This window comes from Protobothrops mucrosquamatus, unplaced genomic scaffold, assembly GCF_001527695.2.
Source record: "Protobothrops mucrosquamatus isolate PMUCROS unplaced genomic scaffold, P.Mucros_1.0 scaffold45, whole genome shotgun sequence".
Lineage (NCBI taxonomy): Eukaryota > Metazoa > Chordata > Lepidosauria > Squamata > Viperidae > Protobothrops > Protobothrops mucrosquamatus.
The window spans coordinates 1135077-1153832 of NW_015386427.1; the positions used below are offsets into that span (position 1 = coordinate 1135077).

An 18756-nucleotide genomic window follows, 5' to 3' on the forward strand; every position below is an offset into this window, starting at 1 on the left:
AAGGGAAAAAACAGACCAACCTATCAAAAATAGTGCCATAAAAAACAGAATAGAAACACAAGTTAAGATAGGCAAGAAAATGGTAAGTGAGCACCTGTCCAGCCTAGACGAGTTCAAATCACCAGGACCAGATGGATTACACCCCAAGGTTCTCAAGGAACTGGCAGATGTGATCTCAGAACCACTGAACTATATTTTTTAAAGATCCTGGAACCCTGGGGAACTACCAGAGGACTGCAAAAGAGCTGATGTAGTTCCCATCTTCAAAAAAGGAAAAAAAAATGGATCCAGGAAATTAGAGACCTATCAGCCTGATCTCAACACCTGGGAAAATTCTGGAAAAAATAATCAAACAATGAATCAGCGAACACCTAGAGGCAAACAAAGTCATTACTAAAAGCCAACATGGGTTTGTCAAAAACAGATCATGCCAGACAAATCTTATTGCATTCTTTGACCAAGTGACAAAATTAGTGGATCAGAGGAATGCTGTGGATATAATTTACTTGGATTTCAGTAAGGCATTTGATAAAGTAGATCACAATCTACTACTTGATAAAATAGAAAAATGTGGGTTAGACAGCATCACCACCAGATGGATTCATAGCTGGCTGACTGGCCATACTCAGCGTGTGGTCCTCAATAGAACTGCATCTACATGGAGGGAAGTGTGTAGTGGGGTGCCCCAGGGCTCTGTTCTGCGCCCAGTGCTCTTCAACATCTTCATCAATGATTTGGACGAGGGGATAGATGGGGAATTCATCAAATTTGCAGACGACACCAAGCTGGCAGGAATAGCCAACATTCCAGAAGACAGGCTTAGGATACAGGAGGATCTGGACAGACTTGAACACTGGGCGCTATCTAACAAAATGAAATTCAATGGTGAAAAAAGTAAGGTTCTACATTTAGGCAAGAAAAACCAAATGTACAGGTATAATATAGGGGGTACCTTACTCAATAGTAGTAACTGTGAGAAAGATCTTGGAATCCTAGTGGACAATCATTTAAATATGAGCCAGCAGTATGCTGCAGCTGCCAGAAAAGCCAACACAGTGCTGGGCTGCATTAACAGAGGGATAGAATCAAGATCACGTGAAGTATTAATACCACTTTCCAATGCCTTGATAAGGCCACACTTGGAATACTGCATCCAGTTTTGGTCACCACGATGTAAAAAAGATGCTGAGACTCTAGAAAGAGTACAGAGAAGAGCAACAGAGATGATTAGGGGACTGGAGGCTAAAACATATAAGGAACGGTTGCTGGAATTGGATATGTCTAGTTTAACGAAGAGAAGGAAGAGGGGGGACATGATAGCAGTGTTCCAATATCTCAGGGGCTGCCACAAAGAAGAGGGAGTCAAGCTATTTTCCAAAGCGCCTGAAGGCAGGACAAGCAGCAACAGATGGAAACTAATCAAGGAGAGAAGCAACCTAGAACTAAGGAGAAACTTCCTGACAGTTAGAACAATTAACCAGTGGAACAACCTGCCTCCAGAAGCGATGAATGCTCCAATACTGGAGGTTTCTAAGAACAGACCAGACAGCCATTTGTCTGAAATGGTATAGGGTTTCCTGCCTGAGCAGGGGGTTGGACTAGATGACCTCCAAGGTCCCTTCCAACTTTATTACTATTGTTGTTGTTGTTGTTTTTAAGGAATAATTTCTTTTGATGGATTTCATCTATCGGAATCTTGACATTAACCCTAAAATTCCCATTTTCTACCTTAATCAGTCACCTACTCCAGTCACCGTCCCTAAGTCGAGGAATAGGCTGATAAAGACTCAGGGAAGATCTCAACATGGAGAAGGAAGAAGTGCCTGGATCCAGCACCCCGGCCATGGCTGCCGCCTCAGTGGAGGGAGCGCAAGCCAGTGCACCAGTGGAGAAGGAATCTTCTCAGGCCTTACAGCTGGGGGCAAGACCCAAAATGTGGGAGCTGATCTGGTCATTGGAGTGGACCCTGCCCAATGAGACTCCAAGCCCCTCAAGACAACCCTGCCAAAAGCAAATACTTCGAAAGTGTCCAAAGTTGATTTGCAAGAAGGAACCTCTTGAGAATCGTGTTCCCTGGGCTGCTGGAGAATCAGGAAATCGACGACTACTGAGGACTCCAGAGAATGGAAGTACCTGTCCGTAGCCCGTAGCCAATCAGTGGAGGTTGGTGGAGAGGTTCGAGGGGCTAGAGATGGAAGAGTGGGGAGCAACCCATGCAAGTGATCATGATGATCGGCGGAGCAGATGCAAGCCGTGCCTAAAAGAAACCCCAGCACTGCCCATAAGCGGCTTCTCCATCTTCAAAATCGCCAACATCAACCTCCAGCCCTGCAAGGAGGGAGAGTCCTGGCCACCACTCTGAACACAGTAGCCCGAGACATCGTCACTCCTCTAGAAGCCCAGATTGCCACAGGTATCGTGAAAGCTCTGATCGTCACTACCATCGGTCACATAGCCCAGAGCTTCACAGTTGGCACCACCCAAAACCGAAGCCTACGCAGGGGGAAGACTCAGATGTGAGTGTTCAACATGATATAATACAACAGCTGCACGATCTGTTGGCCAGGCAGCAACAGATGAGAGCGTCGCAGCCTTTGGGGCCCCTGCAACAACTGGGGATACTGCAACCACCACTGCTGGGAGGTCAGCGGCAGGTGGGGGGTGCCACAGCAGTGGGGCTGGTACCAGCCCCTGAATGTGCAGCAACTGCTGGGAGGCCTGCATCAACTGGGGATGCCACAGCTACCGATGGGAGCATAGCAACAGTGGGGCTGGCAGCAACCTCTGAATCTGCAACAAATGCTGGGAGGCCTGCAGCAACTGGGGATGCCACAGCAACTGCCACCGGGACCAATGGGAGGTCTGCAACAACTGGGGATGCCACAGCCACCACTGGGAGGTCAGCATCCATTGGGGATGCAACAGCCACAACAGGGAGGCCAGCAACCGCTGGGAATGCAGCCACACTGCAGTAACCCATGATGGCACCACCCTTTAGAGCGACATTTGATGGTGACCTGGAGAAGCTTATCTTCTTTCTCAAACAAGTGCGTTCCCATGTGAATAGCAATGCCAATTTCTACCTGAATCCAGCTGCAATGGTCGATGTGGTTCCAATGGTGAATTTGGAAGGGGAAGGGGAAGCCTTTGAGTGGTTAAACAATTTATACAACGAGCAAGCGCCTGAGTTGGGGAATCTCCACCTCTTCCTCCTTGGACTAAAAACCAGGTTCAAGGACCCATTCATAGCTCTCAAAGCGGAGAAACAAATACATAAGATAAAACAAGATGGCAGACTTGCTTTGGAATACGTACGAGAATATTGTAAGGTAGCAGGGCAAATAGAAAGGTGGCCTGAACAGTCCCTAGTGCACCACTTCAAGGCCTGTTTCTATCGAGCTGTCCCTAACCTATTGCAGAAATGGTACCAGGCAGCAGTAAGATTGGATGTCAAGCTGGCTCGTTATAAGAAGCCACCACCTCAGGAAGCCGGGCAGAAGCCAGCACAAACCAGATGACCAACCCCCCCGTAAGCTTCCAGCCATCGCGGCCACGGAGCCTCCCCAGACCACTTGCCAGTCCACCAATTAAATGCTTCAGATGTGGGCAACAAGGACACTGAGCAGCGAGCTGCCCAGTCCCATGCCCCCAACAGCAGAGTAGATCGGGACCACCGTCGAGGAAGAAACCAGTCCAACAGCCAGGAAAAGGAAGTCAAACTGGATCACGCAAGAACCTGTCGCCCAGGTTACGTCGCCCACGCAAGAGAGCACCGAGGTCCAAGCTGGACCAGCCACAACTCTGCCCTCCTACGACAGCGACAGGGGGGAGAACAACCTGATGGTGAGTCAACCCTTTCCACCTTTTTCTCTCGCAGCCAAACTCATAGTCCCCGAGACAGGTGCATGAGTAGATTTGAAAGTGCTAGTGGACTTGGGGTGCTCCTGGTGCGTTATTAGTTTGCCACTTGCCCTCAAACTGGGCATACGAGCAAGGTTGCTCTCCAAACCCGTGAGATTTGAGCAAGCCAATGGCTCTTTAATGGGAAGAACTTTAGTCACACAATTGACTGAGCCAATACACTTAGAAATAGGTGAACATTGGGAGTTCATTTGCTTCGTGGTGGCTCAGAAGATGACTGAGGCTGTGATTCTAGGGCTAGCCTTGTTGGACAAATGGAAACCATTTATTTGGTGGGATAAGGGGATGAGGACTGTGAGATTACCTTTGGGCCCAAGCCCCCCTTAATTCGACCAACGTTACTGGAGAGTTTAGGCTGTCCACTGAGCTACCAAAGATAGCCACCCTGCCTTAACCAGGCGAGCCACTCATTCCCAGCGAATACTGGGATAATAGTGGAGGTGTTTAGTGAGAAAGAATGCGACACCCTGCCTCCCCACCGGCCCAATGGTTGCTCCATTGAACTGTTACTGGGAGCTAAACTCCCACGGCTGAGGATGTATGCCATGATCCCCCTCAAAATGGATGAAATGCAGTAGTATGTGAACAAGAACCTAGCGAGAGGATTTATTGAACAGGCCAAATCTCAGGTGGAAGCTCCGGTGTTATTTAAAGAGAAAAAAGACGGGTCACTTCGTCTCTGCATAGACTATAGAGGGTTAAACGCTGTAAGCATAGAAAACAAATACCCCCTCCCCCTCCTGAAGGACTTACTAACCCACCTGGCGAAGGGGAGTGTCTTCACTAAATTGGACCTGAGAGAGACATATTACCAAATAAGAATAAAAGAAGGAGATGAATGGAAAACTGCTTTTAACTGTCCCATGGGGAGCTGTCAATTTAAAGTCATGCCGTTTGGACTACAGGGGGCTCCAGCTGTCTTCATGCAGCTGATCAACCAGGTTCTACATGAACATTTATACAAAGGAGTTTTGGCATATCTTGATGATATCCTGATATACAGCACAAATATGACTGACCACGTAAAACTAGTGCGAGAAGTATTAAAGAAGCTGTTGAATGCCAAACCATATGTCAAACTATCAAAGTGTGAGTTTCATCAGACCCGACTAGATTATCTTGGCTACAGAATTTCCACTAAGGGCACTGAAATGGACCTGGCTAAAGTGAAAGCCTTAATCGAATGGCAACTCCCAAAGACTTGCAAACAGCTTCAGAGCTTTCTGGGATTCACTAACTTTTACCAACAGTTCATCCCCCCCTTTGCTGAAATTGCTTTACCCCTCACGGACTTATTGAAAACAGGAAGGGGGGGGAAGCTGCGACCAGGCTAACCACTAGCATGGATTATGAACTGTCAAACTGCTTTTCAGAATTTGAAAAGACTATTTGTGGTCGAACAAGTCCTAAAGCATCCTTGTCCAGGGAAACCCTTTGTGATTCAAGCCGATGCCAACGATGTGGCCGTCAGAGCTGTATTATTGCAAAAGATGGAGTCCTACAGCCCTGTGCCTACGCCTCAAAAAAGTTCATTGATTGCAAGAGAAAGTGGGCAGTGTAGGAGAAGGAAGCCTTCGTAATTTGTTGGGCTCTATTAAACTGGCGACACTACCTAGAAGGGAGCAAGGTGCCTTTCGAGGTATGGCCTGATCACAAAAACCTAGAGGCACTGAAAACTCCCTGTAAACTATCACCGAAACAAATATGGTGGGCGCAATACTTTAACCAATTTAACTTCAGGCAGAAGTACATACCGGGAGGGAAAAACTTTTTAGTTGACGCTTTATCCAGATTACCTCAATATAAGAGCCAGCGTGAAGAGGTTAACGAAGCAATTATATCTACATCACAAGCTGCTTCTCAACTAACGCCACGAATAGCCCCATCTTCTAAAGTCCCAAACCCTGATGACCCTGGGGCGAGGAAAATAAAACAGGAACTCCTCAACAATCAATGGTTCAAGGAAAATCAAACCTCCTTGACGTGCAGGGATGGTTTGGCTTACAAAGGGGGGGAAGTTGTATTTGCCTGAAACCCTCCGCCTTAACGCTCTCTGGCATGGTCATGATGTGAAACAAACTGGACACTTTGGATATTTAAAAACACTGCATCTGGTTTGTCAGCAATTTTGGTGACCAGGGTTGAAACAGGATGTAGAGAACTATGTCAAGAGCTGTGCTGTATGTGCCACCATGAAAAGAATTCCAGGAAAGCCCCCTGGACTATTACAACCAGTTGTGGGCCCTTCCCAACCATGGGAAGAAATTGCTATCGATTTTATAGTGGAATTACCTGAAAATAGGGGGAATATGGTGATTTGGACTGTGATTGATCTATTTTAAAAACAGACTCATTTCATCGCCTGCAAAGGACTCCCATCAGCCCAAAGATTAACCAAGATGTTTTTAAAGCACATCTACTGACTGCATGGCATGCCAAAGCGAATAATCTCAGACCGAGGGGTGCAGTTTACGGCCAGGTTCTGGAGGGGTTTCCTCAAGTTAATTGGCTCATTGCAAGGACTGTCATCGGCTTTTCACCCATCTACAAATGGGGCAGCTGAATCAGCAAACTCAATGGTGGAGCAGTATCTCAGATGCTATGTGGACTATCAGCAAACGAACTGGACTGACCTCCTCCCTTTCTCAGAGGTGGCTTACAATAACTCTGTTCACAGCAGCACTGGTTTACGCCTTTTAAAGTTGCCAGGAAAAGAGTTCAACCCAATACCCGAATATCCTCAAGGACCCTCTACTCCCCAAACGCTTGACCAGTGGGTGAGGGGATGGGAGAACAGGAAAATCACTCTGAAAAAGGCTTCTGAGACATATAAAAAGCAAGCAGATAAAAAGAGGGCTCCCCAAAGATCATTCCAAGTTGAGAAAAAAATGTATTAATCCATACAATATTTACGACTTAAGTTGCCTAGTAAGAAGTTAGGACCGAAGTACCTGGTTCCCTTCCCCATAGTAAGAATCATTAACCCAGTCACGGTAAAATTAAAGCTTCCCAGACTCCTGTGTTCCATTGTAGCCTACTGAAACCTTTTCAGGGTTCCACCTTATGACCTCCCCCTAAGAAGGCACCTAGGCTTCTCGTGATGGCCGGACAAACTCATTATGAAGTGAAGCGTATTTTTGATTCTAGACTTTTAAAGGAAAGTTACAGTACTTAGTGCAGTGGAAAGGATATCCATTGTCTGAAGCCACATGGGTAAAATCTAGTGATGTAAAATCTAGTGATGTAAAACTCATTAATAGATTCTATGAGAAACACCCTGACAAACCAAGGGGCAATCCCTAACCTATTATTTTGTTTGAATTGCAGGATTTGCCCTTTTTGTAAGGGGGGGCAGATGTCAACACTGCTAACATTGGATGTTCCCACTCTGACAACTGATGAAAATGCAGCCATTTTCTCTATTCCTTTAACATGCTTTTTCTTACTTTAGAAATCAGGTGCAACGGGGAGGGGGGGGTTGGAATGTAAGCTCAGCTAGCCATAATAATAATGCTGCTGTGGGAACCTAAGGACAAGCTGATAACATTTTGGCCGGGCTGTGGAGCTGAGGAGAAAGCCCACGCTTTAAGCTAATTGGGGAATGTGATTCATGACAGTTTATTGGAGGTGGGAGTTGTACTTTGTTACTTTGTATCTGGGGGAAGGGAATTTAGTTTTTGGGTTCAGCTATGTAGTGCTGATACTTTGTATCCCAAATAAATGTTCTTTAAGGAAAAATTTTGCCTTGAAGTTCTTTTGATGGGTTTCATCTATCAGAACCATGACAATAGAATCATAGTGCCTTCAAAGAAGCTATGATTTATGATTGTGAACAATGCAAAATTTATCAGTGAGCAAATTTCAGGAAAATTACTGCCCTAAGATATACAAAACCAGCTAAATATTTTCAATTTAAAAGCTTTTTTTTTGTTTACACTATCTGCTTCTAAAACTCATATAGCTTCCCTTCTCTTGCCATATCAGTCTAAACGTTTGCTACTCAAATTCTGCCCTGCAGCCATTCTTCATATGTTTTAGTCTCCCGGCCTTTGATCATTTTAGTTGCTCTTCTCTGAACTTTTTCCAAGGTTTCAACATCTTTTTTGTAGTATGGTGACCAAAATTGGTTGCAGTATTCCAGGTGTGGTCTTATTAGGGTTTTATAAAGCGGTACAAATACTTTGCGTAATCTTGATTTTATGCCTGTTTATACAACCCAGGATTGTATTAGCTTTTTTGGCTGCTGCCGCACACTGCTGATTCATAGTCAAGTGATCGTCTACTAGGACTCTGAGGTCCCTCTCACAGTTACTGTTTTTGAACCAGGTCTCGCCTAATCTGGATAGTTGAAATCTCCCATTACTACTGTGGTATGCTTCCTACATACGTTTGTTAACTGGTTGGCAAAGAGTTCATCTATTTCTTCTGATTGGTTGGGTGGCCTGTAATATACATCTATGGCAATGTCACCTTTTTCCCCTTTTATATTGACCCATATACATTCTGGAGGGATTTTATCTTTGATCACGTGTATTTCTGTAGAAATGTATGTTCTCTTACATATAGTGCCCCTCCTCTTTTTGTAGATCTATTTCTTTTGAACAATTTGTATCCATTCATTAGTACATTCCAGTCATAGGTTTCATCCCACCAAGTTTTGGCTATGGCAACTATGTCATACCTGCCCTCATGTACTATTGCTTCTAGTTCACCCTGTTTGTTTCCCAAACTTTGAGCATTTATATATAAGCATTTAAGACCTTTATTCCTGTCCGTGGGTATGTTTCTTGCATCTCTTGATTGTTGTTGGAGTTTTTCTTTTTTGTCATCCCTCCCTACCTCATTGTTTGATTTGTTTTCTTAGGACTTACGACTGGTTTTGTGTTCTAGAGATTCTAAAGATTGGTCACCCTTCCCCTTCAATTTTAGTTTAAAGCCCTCCTGATGAGTGGGGCCAGTCTTTTTCCGAGTACATTTTCCCCTGTTTTAGTGAGGTGCAGCCCATCCCTTGCCAAGAGTCCTTCGCTTAGGAAATGCAGTCCATGATTCAGGAAACCAAAGTTTTCTTGGCAACACCAACCTTTTAGCCAGTGGTTTATTTCTAGAATTCTTTTTTCCCTCGATGGGGGTTGGCCTTTCATTGGGAGAACATGAGAATATTACCTGTGCTCCTAGCTCCTTAACTTTATTGCCTAGTTGCTTATAATCTCTCAATATTGTACTCAGGTTCTTTGTTGTGTCATTCATCCCAATGTGAAGGAGGAGGAAAAGGTAGTGATCTGTGGGCCTAATTATTTTGGTTAGATTCTCAGCCACATCTTTGATTTTTGCTCCAGGGAGACAATATACCTCCCTGGTTTGTATGTCCAGTCTGTAATCTGGCAGAGCCAGGTCTTCAGGCTCTTACAGAAGGTCAGAAGAGTGGGAGCCGAAATCACCTCAGGGAATAAGATGTTCCAAAGGTCAGGAGCCATGGCAGAGAGGGCCCTTCTGCTGAACCCTGCCAACTGAAATTCATTGAACTACAGTATGGTTCTGTAAAAGCAAAAAGCTTCTAATTTCACTTGTAATATTGATAACACTCTTTTCTGTTGTATCATTCCATTATTTATTTAACATGTTGATTTGCATTAGAGATGGTTAATAAATTTTCAAGAAACCTCCTATACGTTATGCATGAACAATTTTTATCTACCTTGTACAATACAAACTCCATCAATTCTGCTAAGACTTATGACTTTTAATATTTTGCAAATATTTTTCCTTCCTCCTCCCTCCCTCCTTCCCTCCCTCTCTATGATGCATTTCATCATTACATAAACATTCAAGAAATCTGTTTACCTTCCTCTTCAGAAAAACTGCTTGTCCTGCTTATTCATATGCATATGTGTAATTCAATATTAACCAACTGAAATACTATTAATAAACTATGTGCTCATCAATGATTAACCAAATACAATGAATGCTTTTTCAAATGTATTATTTCTTTCATATTTATAAAATATTACCTGGCCCAGTGATAATTATAGCACAATTGCTAGCACAATTTCCAAGACTAAATCCGCCTTCCCATTTTAGTCTGATCAACTGAATCTAGATTAGCTGTAACATAGTCTGCATCAGACCAGTGCCTTCCAGATAGGTTATACCCAGTTATTGTTTTTACACAATCACACATAGCAAAACAAAAACAAGTTGAAACTCAGGAGAAACTTGATTTTCTAGGAAAATAATGCATTTGGCCAAGAAAAAAAATAAAGATACTATGGAATATAATTGTTATAATTATAATTTTTAGAACACTAGGAATGCTCACACTGTAAACAAGCAATGTCTAATCAAAATCTCTTTTTTGACTAAACCACACTGTAGGGTTGTTGGAGGTTTTAAAAAAGGAGGAATGGGGAAAAAGCTGAACTACTTCTAGGAATGGAATAAAAAAAGTGATAAGTGGTATTTAATTTATATTATAGTAGTATTAATGAAACCACAGATTTCATTAATTAGAATTAGCTTGTGATTCTAGCCATTACATTTCCTGCATCTTTTGTTAAATTTTGAGCAATTATTTAACTCTGCAATTACATCCAGGCCATTACTGAAATTTAAAAATCTACATATAAATACTAAGTGCAATAAAACATGCATTTATTATATACAAAAAGGTACATCTATATAACATAATGGATTTTTTTCTTAATTTTCTAAAATATTTAATTGCTAACCTATTGACTGAAACTAAATTTCTTATTGCTTACTTATTTTTTAAGTTGGGTCACACTACTTTTAAATATAAAAAACTGTCAGAAAAGGAAGCTGGTTTAATGAAACAAAGTCTGCATTGATCAGATCATACTTAGGATATTGTATTCAGTTTTGGGAACCACATTTTAGAAAGAAATTAATATACAGGAGTGTATTCAAAGGGGCATAGAAAAAAGATTAAGAAGAATGGAGAAGAATGCCATATGGAGATATGGGAAATGTCTTTAAGCGTATAAAAGGCTATCATGTAGAAGCCTGGGCAAAACTTTTTAGAGTCATTTCAGAACACAGGACAAGATACTGTGGATTTAAATTCAAATCTCCAGGACCGAACATATTACATCCTAGGGCAGTGGTTCTTAACCTGGGCGATATCGCCCCCTTTTCCAGGGGGGCGATAGAACGAAAAGGAGCAACGCAGGGGCAAAGGAATGAAAAGGGGGCGATATGGGGGCGATGGAGCGAGAAGTTTTGGGGACACTTTTGAGACTTTTTTGTACAGTGAATCGCTGTATATCTGTCGTACAAAAACATCAGATCGCTTGCTATTAGTGGATTGAATTGTGTTTTCAAATGTTCCTCCAGCTAGCTTCAGTACAGAACGCCGTACATATGTGAATATGCATCACTTATCTTCATGCGCGTTGCACAGCAGCCTCTACCCATACAGTGGCGCGCCATTGGCCAGAATGGGCAGTGATGGAGGGGGGAGCGCTTCTTTCGAAACATCGCATGCTGAGTGGCTGTCCCCTGTGACGTCAGCTGTAATGTCAACGTAACTGTTGAAACTAGGTTTATCGACGTCCACGTGTGTTTTTCTAGTGTTCCAATGGAGTCGAAAATTTAATTTGCAGGTAGTGCTTTTCATTTCAAAGACCTCTCAACATGGCCGAGAAGAGGAAGTGTGGCCAATATTCAACGGAATACCTAAAATTGGGATTCATTCCATCTCCTTCCAACCTACAGCTTCTGTTTTGTCTTCTTTGTGAGAAAACATTGTCAAATGAAGCGATGAAGCCTTCCCGACTGAAAGACCATTTTGTAAGAATTCATTAGGATAAAGTCGACAAACCGGCATCGTTTTTCCAATCCTTAAAGGCCAAGTTTGAGGGTCGCAGCACTGTTGGGAAGTTATTTGGAAAATCGTCACTCAATACCGACAAGGAGCTCATTTGTTCCTATGAAGTATCTTTGTTGATAGCAAAATGTGGCAAACCTCACACTATCGGAGAAACGCTGATTTTACCAGCAGTGAAACAGATTGTTGCCACCATATTGGGGCCCAGCGCAAGCACTATCATGCAATCGATTCCTTTGAGCAATGAAACCATATCAAAAAGAATTGATGAAATGGCTGCTGATGTGGAAGAAAGGCTTATTGACACCTTGAAAAATACAGAATTTGTGATGCAGATTGACGAGTCAACGATTCGTGAAAATGAAGCCTTGTTATTGGCTTATGTCCGTTTCATCAACGGAAATGAAGAGATCGGGGAAGAACTGTTATTTGTTCGAAATTTAGCCACCGACACAAAAGGTTCTTCGATATTTAAAAAGGTTGAAGAGTTTTTTAATGAGAAAAACATCCCTTTGACAAACGTCGTGGCATGTGCAACTGACGGAGCTGCATCCATGGTTGGACAATATCGCGGATTTCAAGCTCATCTAAAATTGGTTGTACCTGGAGTTATGACTGTCCATTGCATCGTTCATAGACAGCACCTTGTCTCAAAAAATTTGAATGACCATTTGCACGAGTCTACGTTACGTCATTAATGCTGTGAATAAAATTAAGTCGAATCCCTTGAACAACCGACTTTTTCACAAGCTTTGTGAAGAAAATGACGAGTTTGAACGTCTCCTTTTGCACACTGAAGTAAGGTGGCTTTCAAAATGAAAGTGTTTGCGAGGGGGAAGCATGAGATATCTTAGTGGGTCAGGGAAGCCTTAGAGGCCTGTTTCATCACCAGGCCCTCCATGGCCTTTCCCACCCTGAGGTACCTCATGTGTAGTTAATGAGCAGCATGCATCTTAACGAGCAAGGGAGTGATCTCGTTCGAGGTACGAGATTCACTCTATGAGTTTTTGAGTTACAAATGGAATGGGCAGGCTCCATTACATTCGTAACTCGAGGACTACCTGTAGGTGGGTTCATTTTATCCCAACCTAAAATAATGCTTGTTGATTACTGGATCAATTCTGGTTGAAAGGGAAGAATACATAAAAACATCAGGTTGTCTGAAATGGGGCCTACCAAATCAGAGAACTTTAAAAGTAGCCTCTGAAGTCATATTAAGGAAATATCTTTGAAAGATGGAAACTTACATACATATATCAAGAATCTGAAATATAGTTTCAAAGTTTAAATATTTTAATGCTTCTTTAAACATGGTGCTTTATTTTAATATCTTTTTTTTTAAAAAAATAGAATTAATATAACATTTTAACAGCATAGGATATAGGCCAGTTAGATTTCCTGTTGCCTGCACGTTACTCACTATTTTACTGAGTCTTAAGCTAATGTTATAGATGTAGTGAGAAACACTAAAGGTGAGTAAATTATTATTGCATCCAAATGTGGTTTCCTGGCTATTTCCAGAAAGGAACTGCTGTATTGAGATCTTGTGATATTATGCTATGGTCATCATTTTGTAGTATTCTGAAACAAATATATTGGTCACATTGTTGCATTGCATTCAATCAACCAAAAGAGACTGAATATAAGCATGGAAATAACTTTTAATTGGCTAAAATAATTCAAAAGGTTTACATAAACTTACAAGGCAAAGGTTTTGCCCATTCAGATGTTTTCTTACCAGTTATGCATTTAGCAGTAAATTTATTCTATTTAAAAAGATGGGTCAAAAGCAGGGCTTTTTTTCTCGGAGAAAAGGTGTGGGAGGGGCTATTTCCGGTGCGGCCGGCCCGGAAAAAGGTGCCGGAACGCGGTTCCGCCGCGTTCCGGCTGAAAAAAAGCCCTGGTCAAAAGACTTCTTTCTATATATTTTGGCTAAGAATTACAACCATGAAATTTTCCACATGAGAAAAAACAATATATAATATTTTAAAAGTTCACTGTGTTTAGAAATATCTTAATGAAACTCTCCAAGTATATTACTGGTCATCAAGAAGACCCAGATGACATATTGTAATCCTCTGAAAGACATATAGCTCATTAATAGTTTTTAAATTCTGAAAAGTGTGGAGTTTTTTTTTCATGCATTGGTAACTGGTAATGTGCTCTGGGAATCCAAGATAATAGTCATTATGGCTTCTTTGCAGAAACCAAGATTCATTTCCTCAATGTGTGGTAAATGAATTGCTGTCAATCATCGTTCTCTTATTGTGCTTATACAGAATAAGCATCTAGAATTCACTTGCCTTTCATCTTTTAGAAATGTCCATTTTTCTAAACAAATGATTCACCCTACACATTTCTACTTCTTAGCACTTCAACTTGGACCCATGCATTTTTACAGGGGCAGTTTTAGCATTTGTACTGCCAGATATAATAGTATGCATATGGTAACAAATTACAATAGAAACAGCATTAACTTTTGCACTGTCTTGAAGTATACCTTTTTTTGTCTTTTTCTGATATATAAGATAATTGGAAAAATAAATATAAGGAAATGAGAATTTATGTACTATAAATCTGGGGTTTAAAGGACTGAATCCTAACTCTTTTCCGATAATTCAAATAACTTGGCTACACAGAGCTCAATAAAAATCTACAGACTTCTTTTTTGTGCCAGGATGAAAGGAGTGTTCATTCAGTGTTACTTCTCATCTTCATGAGAATATTTCAAACAATAAGACAAGTAAAACAAAGTGCAAAATTGGCACAGCTGTTCTAATAATGTATTTATTCTACAAAAAATAGTGGGTTCAGACATATAATTATAAATATTAAATATATCTTAAGTAATTCAGTCCTAACCTGCTATACTAGAGAGACTTTGCCTTTGTCAGATTTGATAGCCATTATTTTGACTGCTTACTCAAATGCAACCTACAAATATTAGAATATAAATATGTCAATGTATAATTTCTTGTCTGCTCTTCACTCTTCTTTATCCTTTTAAAATAAATATGTACTTACCTTTCTTTTTAATGATTTGTTCCTGTCTTCCAACCAATCATCCATCTGTTCCTCAATTTCTTCAATAGAAGTTCCATGATCATATGATGGTATATATGCATTTGTTTCGGCCACCGTATATATAGGAAATTCAGGTTTTGGTTTCTTGATTTTAGGTTTTTTTTCCTCTGTGAAAAATAAGAAAGAATTTAAATGACAAATTTTGGGGAAAAGCATGCTTAAGAAACTTACTACACTCAAATATATCTAAGATGCTATTTTTGTAAATATAGACAACAGCTAAAGAAAAAAGAGCTATTTGAAATCAGCAAATTTATCTCATTAATCAAAGTATTATGTTCTTTCAGAAATGAATTTCAGTATCACTGGAATTATGATAGCATACTTCTGTTTCAAAAAATGGTTGGCAAGATAAATAATTGGAGACTCTGTACTGTACAGAAGTAATAACAAGTAACAGGAGTTACAACCTAGAAACTAGCACACTAGTAAAAGGAGTCATAACTCCCATAAGCTTCATATGTGTTAATTAAAGAGGTTACAGTGAAAATAAATATTATTCTGAATGGCCACATATTACAATATTCATATTATATCTAATTCTTCAAATATAAGTTGTCCATATGGTGAAGATCAAAAAAAATCAGAAGCTAATTATTTGGGCCTATAAGATTTAAATCATGCACACTCTGAAATATGGAGCTAAGACTAAAGCACTTTTCAAATTATGATTATAATTCAGATTGTCTTGCAAAATAAAATGGAGGAAAAATACTAAAAACGGCAAATGTTTTCCACTATATGTATTTAAAATATTTCTTCTATAGTATTGTTCCTTGCAAACCCAGTTCTTAATGTGTACTGGAAAAATAACAATATAATACAAATAATTGAAACTATTTTTTAAAAAATCAAAGTCATAAGCTCGTTCAAGTTTCTAGAAAGATGCACACTTAGATTTCTAATTGAAATATATTTCTGTTCAAGTAATAAATAAGGCCTGTTATGAAAATGAATGTAAAAGGCTGGGGTTTTGGTTGGCAAAGATATCTTCCATATAACAATATATTGAGGAAATTCAACTATGATTTCATATTATGTGTTTAAACCTAAGTTTTGATCACTCCTCTTGCTTCATTCCTCTTCAGGAATCCAAGATTAGCTGGATACTGTATTATGCGTAAATAAAATTTAAACAATAATGGAATAATAATTGTATTTATTTAACTAGTTTGTATAGTTTCCCATCTAACTAAGTAAATCTAGGTAGTGAATAGAAATAAAAACATACCAACTATATGAACCCATTAAAAATTATTTATGTCTTGGGCAGAGGCTGTTCCAAGATAAGTTTCATAACAGAGAAAGCTCACCAGGTGATATTGCTTCACAGAAGAGACCTAGAACACATCCACTTTGCTAGAATTAATATGTGGGCAAAAGCCATCAGGGAAATAGGTCCTGCAAGAAATCTGGTCACAATCTATATAGGTCTCTAAAGGTGACAAGATCTACTTTGATTTGTACTTGGAAGCCCACTAGCATCCAATGCAACACTAGTAAAAACAGTGTTATGTGAGTGTATCAAGGTACAGGTAGGTGTTGACTTACAACAGTTCATTTAATGACCATTCAAAGTTACAACAGCACAGAAAAGTGACTTATGACAATGTTTCACACTTATGACCATTTCAGCATCTCCATGGTCAAAGTTCAGACACTGGATAACTGATTCATATTTATGAAGTTGTAGTGTCCCAGAGTCATGTAATTACCTTTTGTTACCTTTTAACAAGCAAATAAAGAAGCCAGATTCACTTAATGTGTTACTAACTTAATAAGTGCAGTGATTCACTTAACATCTGTGGCAAGAAAGGTCGTAAAATGGGGCAAAATTCACTTAATAACTATTTCATCTAGTTTTCTGAATTATATTGGAGACTAAATACAATTCATCTGATTCAAAATTGCAAGTTCCACAACACTAGAGAACAGAAATATTTTAGATCCCTTCAACAACCAGGGAAAGAGAGAGGAACATGGTTCATTTTCTATCTATTAATTTTATTTTTGAGGCTAAACAGACTTTCTGGAACACTCTACTAAAAGTATATCCTACCTGATATCCTCCAGATGCTTTGACTACAACTCCCACAATCCCTTAGCATTATCAATGCCAAGGTCAAGGAAAGTAGAAGTCCAAAAAACTGGAGGCCAGCAGGTTGCTTTTTACTCCCCTTCCATACATCAAAACATGGATCACCAGAAAATTTTATAGATAATAGAAAGCTTGATTCTGAATAGATGGATTTCACATTTTACACCCTGTTGTTCTCTTAAGAGTCCCTAGCTTTTCCCCACACAAGAAAAGCTGAAGATTATTTCTATGAAGCACTGTGATATGTGCAGTTGTTAATATAGTGAAATCAAAATGTCATCCATCTTACTGTTGGACAATTCTAATTCAACAAGAACTACCACCTGAAGCAGTATGCATTATACAGATGTACTTTGGGATAGTCAGTTCTCTGCATGCTAATCAATCTTACAAAATAAAATAAAGAAATAGAAATAACTTCTGCAAGTAATAGTGAGCTGCTTGTAGAAAGGGTGTGATCAAAATGTAATTAAATCAAACCACAGTTTTAGCAGTAATTTATATATTTACTAATTACTGGTAAAACTATTATTAACCCTATTAATACTCCCTAAGATTGCACTGCAAGTCCCACTGCTGCCCAGACTCTTTGGAATATTGTATACTCCCATACCAAGATTTTTCTAGTAGCCAGTTTAGTCAGTTTCCAAAAAGCAATGGAAATTTGGTTTTTCTTTGGAGATGATTATTCCGTGTTTCCTATACGATTGGTAGTCAGCTACCAGTCACATTTTGTTTATGGTTTTCATTATTTTGCTATTTTGATTTGTAAACCCATCTAGAAATGTAGCAATATAAAAATACTTGAAATTAATTAATAGCCTGATCCCCTATTTTCCATTCTATAAAACAAAATAAAGAAAGAAAAACCCAGGTGGGATTAGATAGAAGTTATATAAAGATAAAAGGCAGCCATAATGAAATAAATTATACTGGGGTTTGCTAACATAGCATGTATATGACTGGAAATAGATAAATTCACTGGAGGAGTAGACAAATTTTGGGGACTATGAGCACATTGGCATTTTCAGAACATATGGCAGATATACTTATAAAATAACTACTATGGGAAACTTTGCTTATTAACTAAAACCATAATTATGATGGACATAATCAGAAAAAGATCCATTTGCCAGAGGATAAATTAGCCTCAGATAATACTCTTGACTATCCTAAAAAAACATCCTGATGCCCAAAGGCATGGCTGAAAAATCTACAATGGTATAGCCTAGTATTTTGCTCTGCAAATTTCCATATTTGCATTTTATAAGAGACTGTTGTTGTTATTCCGTTGCTAAATTGTGTCTGACTCTTCATGACCATATGGACCACAACATGATGATCCTCCCTATCCTCCATTGTCTCCCAATTTGGCCAAATTCATGTTCATGGCATCAATGACACTATCTAACCATCTCAACCTCTACTATCTCCTCCTTCTTTTGCCTTCATATAAAAATTATAATCTTTTAAAAAAGTCAGTTGGGTATGGAGTCCAATGGACACTAAGGAAGAATACATGACATCATCATGTTGCCTACTTCTTAATATGACAAAAATGGGGCAATCTGTGGAAAATAGAAAATCTATAATATCATTAAGAGGCAATAATACCTGCAAAATAATATATTTTTAGGATGCAGAACAATTACAAAACAAATAAGATTAGGAAAAGGAGAAATAATATTCACAGCTTTTATACATAGCAAGCAGTTTACATATTTCAATTAAATAAAGATGAAACAGATGAGAAAGGTTTCAAAGGTTCTACTTCAAATTATCAAAGGATCACACCTTTTGTGAGTAAGTT

General features: G+C 39.7%; 1 protein-coding gene across 1 annotated transcript in view; it reads right to left on the reverse strand.

Annotated features, from left to right (window-relative positions):
- Positions 1-18756, reverse strand: part of DNAJC1 (DnaJ heat shock protein family (Hsp40) member C1) — a 131642-nt gene that overhangs the window by 39242 nt on the left and 73644 nt on the right. The window contains exon 8 of the mRNA XM_015811557.1: positions 14789-14955. Coding sequence (XP_015667043.1) covers positions 14789-14955 — 167 coding nt within the window. The remainder of the gene's footprint in view (positions 1-14788; positions 14956-18756) is intronic.